The 5137-nt window shown below is 42.3% G+C and overlaps 1 protein-coding gene across 1 annotated transcript; it reads right to left on the bottom strand.

Annotated features, from left to right (window-relative positions):
* Positions 1-503: 503 nt before the first annotated feature.
* On the bottom strand, positions 504-2783 carry LOC147421849 (transcription termination factor MTERF8, chloroplastic-like). Its single transcript, XM_086503269.1, has one exon. It carries the CDS (start codon positions 2720-2722, stop codon positions 1640-1642), a length of 1083 nt encoding a protein of 360 aa, XP_086359395.1. The 5' UTR covers positions 2723-2783; the 3' UTR covers positions 504-1639.
* Positions 2784-5137: the final 2354 nt, after the last annotated feature.

Genomic DNA, 5137 nt, shown 5'->3' with positions numbered 1-5137 from the left:
TGACAGATTCAAATCAGGCCCTCGCAAACCATCATGAACACTACCACAAGAACATGCCCACTTTTTGTACTTCGTATGCTCCATACATCAGCCAAACCCAGCACACACCTTCATAAGGAGTATAGCTCATAAGCTTGCTTACTGTGCTTATCTAGGTCATGTTTGAGGGAGAACAAAAGATTCTAAACCACAAAGTTCGCCGTGTATTTTAACCAAAGCAGATAACGCAAATAAACTTTTGTGGCTAACCTTCAAAACCTGCATAAAAGTACTTGCAACAGGAGTAATAAATATATATGTACCCAGACAAATCCAGGCAGATCGCAAATTCCCCTATGAAGGAAAATGTAGCTATAGACTCATGGTAATCACCCATACGCCATCGACTTCATCATGCATAGTATTGACAAAATCCCCACTAACATCATCAATGCCCAATAGAGGGTAAGAACTAGATGCTTTCAACACATAACGCACCACACGCTCACACACATAAGCATGCATCAACACAAAGTTCACTGGTCTGGGTTTCTGTCATGGCTCCAAAGATCAAGGGCAGACTCAGCCACGATGAAGCCAAGCACAAGAAAAAACCTTACATAGAAAGTATTAAAGCAACAAGAAAGGTAGTTGATAGGCCATACCCACCACTAAAAATAGGAAGAATTTCTACAATATCAGCTGGTCACAACTATGATGAAAACTTCACAATGAAAGATCTGCATGCCCGCTAATAAAAGAAAATGTATATCTTGGTTCTTATCAGAGGTTGGGTGCATAATGTCTTCAACCTCTTGACCACCTTTTGAAAGGCTTCAGAGCCAAGGTTACTCGCATTGCATGCTGCAAAGTGATATCAAAAGCATACATGAATTTACCTCTGTAGATAGTCAACAAAACTTCACACTTGAAAGCACAGCCAGTAGCATCCACGAACCTAAAAAGCCTTTCTTTGTTCTTTTGAGTTGGGGGCATCCGCAACAAACTTGCAGCGCATCATTCCCTACATTCTCACAGAGATAAATCACTGAGCTTCTCCATCTTTGTGTGCATTCCTGCAACCCTAGTTCTAACAATTGGTATCAGAGCAGGCTTTCCAGCATACCCTTCATCAAAAGCAGCAGCCACGCATGGTTATCTGGAGTTATGTAACTCCCCAATTTTTGGAACCATTCTACTAAGTCCAAATGTCGGAGGTTTGATCAAACACTCCATGGGCAGCCTTTCCATCGATCAAATTAGTAGCACTTCTGATAAGGCGTTCCAATGACTCTTCACATGCAAGAGAGCAACAATGTGCTGAACCAAAGGACAAATTTTCCTCCTATTCAAGCATGCTGCGTCACCATGCGCACTTCCTCTTTCAAGTGTCACCATAGGCATTTCCTCATGCTTCATAATGTTGCATTCAGGTGCTGAAAACAGTTAAAGCTATTCAAGTGACTCTCCAAAAACAATTTCCACATCCAAGTTAAACATATGCAGGCATTCTAATGGCTCAAAATTCAGGAGTTGTTCTCAACTCTTTTACAAATCTGAGGTTACTCTTGACTATAAAGAGATCCTTTCCACAATAATGCAATATTGAACGAGCACCAATCAATGGGGTTGATATGAATGCAAGCCCAACAGGTAAACATCACAACAATTTCTCTGGATCTACTTTAAATCTCTTTGCAAATTGCTTATTTGGTAGTGCAACCGTTGCTGCAAAAGACACAGGCTTCTTAAGCAGCCCTCTCTCCTTTAGATCTTGCAAAATAGCCCATCGAGGCAGCACTCTCTTTTCCAAGCTGCATGTAAACAAGGCGGAAGAGTTCATCATATACTCCAGACTTAACTTCGTAGTGTACCGGTAAAACTCATACTTCCTCTTTACTTTTTCTTCGTGTTGGCTTAGCACACAAGGCATTTTTCGGACCATAAATGTAGCCTCTTCATGTGTCAATCCCAATGTTTTCAGGAAATCACGCTTCGAACGCAGTTTCTGGACAGAGTACCGTGACCAAAGACTCAGAGCACGGACACCATTTTTAGTACTCAAATCCAAGCCAAACTCCTCAATAACTTGTATCTTCTCGAGAAACTTCGCTTCAGAGGCTGCAAATAGGTAAGGGTGGTCTACAAATAGTTTGCCAATGGCAAACTTAGAAACCCCCTTCTTACACAGAATCTCACAGAGAGGCTTCAGCCGCTTCTCAACTGAAACTCTCACCAACGACTGAGATCTAACCATTGCAGTGAAGCTATCCTGAAGGGACAAGCCAATGTCCTGCAAGAAGGGGAGGTGTTGTTGCAGATGAACAGCACGGGCGACTGGGGAGAGATTAACCCACTTCTTCAAAATAGATGTCTTGAGGAGGGCAGGGCTAATGCCTGCATCTTCAAGAACCTGCAAGGACGAGCAGAATCGGTTGAGATTGCAGCGGAGAAGCTGGCTTCTGGAAGAGACAAGAGCGCCTGCTGTTGCGCCAGTGATGCCACGATCTTTGAGAATGGTGAGAAGCAAGGCAAGCTTGTCGCTCCGTGGCTGCGCAGCCAAGACGGCTTGAATCTGCGGCTCCGTGAAACCCTCCTCTTGCATAAGCGCCCTCTTGGAAAGTAAGCCCTCATCGTTGCAGCCTACTTCTTCCTCTTTGGCTGTGCACAGAAACCGGCTGCCAACGATCGGCGCTACTGCTTTGCTGTTGAATGTCGAGTAAGAAAGCAGGCGTCTTAACATGCCTAGAAGCAAGGATGCAGCAAGAAGGAAGGAAACATTTCTGTTTTTCTCCAAAGAAAAATAAAGGAAGGTAGGACATTTCTGTATTTATCCAACAAAACTAGTCTTGCTTGGTGGGCCTTGCTTTATAACATCTATAGAATACAATAGGACATAGACATTTAGGCCGCTACCACCGGCCGTGGTGGTCATGATAACTGCAGCAGGCTTGGGCAACGAAGTGTCACACAGAGCGATGGACGTAGGGCAAGAGAGCCGTTGTTGGTAAGCTAAAAGCTTGCGACGCGATTGGTTGAAGCCTGCATTGTGCGTTGTAGGTCGCCCTTGACCCCTAGGACGAAGTGGTAGGGATAGTGAACGTGAGTTGGCATATCACATCAGCTCTCCACCAAAGCATGACATCTTGTAGAAAGTTGCATGTAGACAGTGGTCCGAGTTTGTGACATGGTATGTCTTACAAAGCTCCCATGCATGACTACAAACTAGGTAGTTGGACAAGATCACCGAGCAAGAGAACACATTTGATGTTACAGTGATATTTTGTATTACGATAAGCTAAAAAGTCGTTTAGGTTAACATGGATATCTCATCTATAATTATAATACCTGCCTCTTTTATGTCCAAATATCACTCATTAGTCTCATGAATAGAGAGGGTTACTGTTGATTCGTGGTTGGTATCTTGAACTGGTAATGGATTGTAGATGCAATGATGCTAAGTCTTGTTGTTCCCGCTGATCCGATGGCAAAGCGCCCAACAATAATACAGAAGTGAGAATAGCAAGAGTGTCTATTTTATTTGTCTGTTGACCTTGTTTATCGCTATATATGTGAGGTATAACCCGTGCAGGAGGGATATATTTCTAGATTGTGAGCAAAGATGTCACGTTGCATGCTCCAATCTTTATACAATGCAATAATTTTAAACCTTGACCTAGCATATGGACAGTAAGCTAGTTTCAAGTTGGTTGCAGTTTTCTCCCTAGCTTATGGATGCTTGCACTCTACTCTTCTAGGTCTTGAGAACTTCATACTAGCACCTAAGAAACGAGGACATATATAGTATGACATCGATTATTTCAACACCTAGTATGGTATCAATTATTTAGAGCTAAAGTAAAGATGCACAAGGCTAATTCACTACTGCGATACACCACATGCATTCACTAATGTAAATATACATCACATGCATTGGCTAGCAACCGCATGTAAAGAGTTATGTGTGTAACTAACATGTGCAGATGTTGATCGACATCAAGTGTATAGTCTTGAAAATGAGATCCAAATAAACCGAAGCAAAGGAAGTAATGCAAAAAAATTATAAAACAAGCAAATAGGTAAAGCATGAATGAGCTACAACAATAAATGAGGTGCTTTACTGACTTGCAATGTTGTACTGCTTCTTTTTTATTGTCCAATCTACAGGCCGATATTTGTGTCGAGCTACAAAAAATCAATGTGAATAGTTAAACATATCATCTTGCAATGAAACGTCACAGATTGAAAGTGCAAAGAATATAGTGCACGTCATACAAAGGTACCATACAAAAGTATGGTGGAGAGTTGGCACTGTGGTCTCTCCAAAAAATAATAAGAAACGAAATATGTGCCTTGCCTCGTAGCATTTATGTGTTGCGCCAAGAAAACGCATGCGCATGGAAAATTGGTTGTAGATAACGAACCTTGCAATGTTGTCAAGTTGGAGTCGCGCTTGTGCAAATGGAACGTGTAGTGTTGTGAACATATGTCCTCCCTGCCATACACAAAACACGCAGATGCAAATTTATGTTCTATGTCCTCATATCAGTATTACCTTCTGTGTGTGTGTGTGTGTGTGTGTGTGTGTGTTGTAAGCTGCTTCGGTCAGCAATTATGTCTTCTCGCCATAGAGATGGTATACTCAAGCTCGCCGCCAACAATTGTAAAAGATCTATGATGCCTTCGACAACGATCTCACTTTCAAGAGCAATAGATTTATTTTTTGCATTGAGTGTCAGCTTCTGAACTTCCGTGACTCTCGTGCTTTGAGTAGTATGAGCCAAAAAAAACTCTAAAGATTTATCGATTTTGGGCCTCCAATAACCACTTCTTGCGTGCAATGGGCGCAACACACATCCATCAGAAACTAATATCTCTAGTCAAAACATGCAACTTGAAGGCTCTCAAGGTGCGATCCCTCCAAAAGATACAGAAGCCAGTGCTTTATGATAGAGGTACTAGTAGTTTTGTTAATGATGCAATTGAGGCGGCGGCTTGAAGATTGTGAGAAATCTAGCTTGTTGGACGGGAGCGACTCACACACCCATGAAGTGCATGCAAACACTACCCAGATCAACATAATGTCAATCGAGGACACAGATGACACGATAGGCACACGGAGGAAATCTCTTTAGCTTGTCAGGCTGAGACCATCCTA

Source organism: Adiantum capillus-veneris, chromosome 27 (assembly GCF_014529385.1).
Source record: "Adiantum capillus-veneris isolate H3 chromosome 27, ASM1452938v2, whole genome shotgun sequence".
Taxonomy (NCBI): domain Eukaryota; kingdom Viridiplantae; phylum Streptophyta; class Polypodiopsida; order Polypodiales; family Pteridaceae; genus Adiantum; species Adiantum capillus-veneris.
Note: the sequence above shows the minus strand (reverse complement) of the source record. Positions and strands in the feature narration are given on the sequence as shown.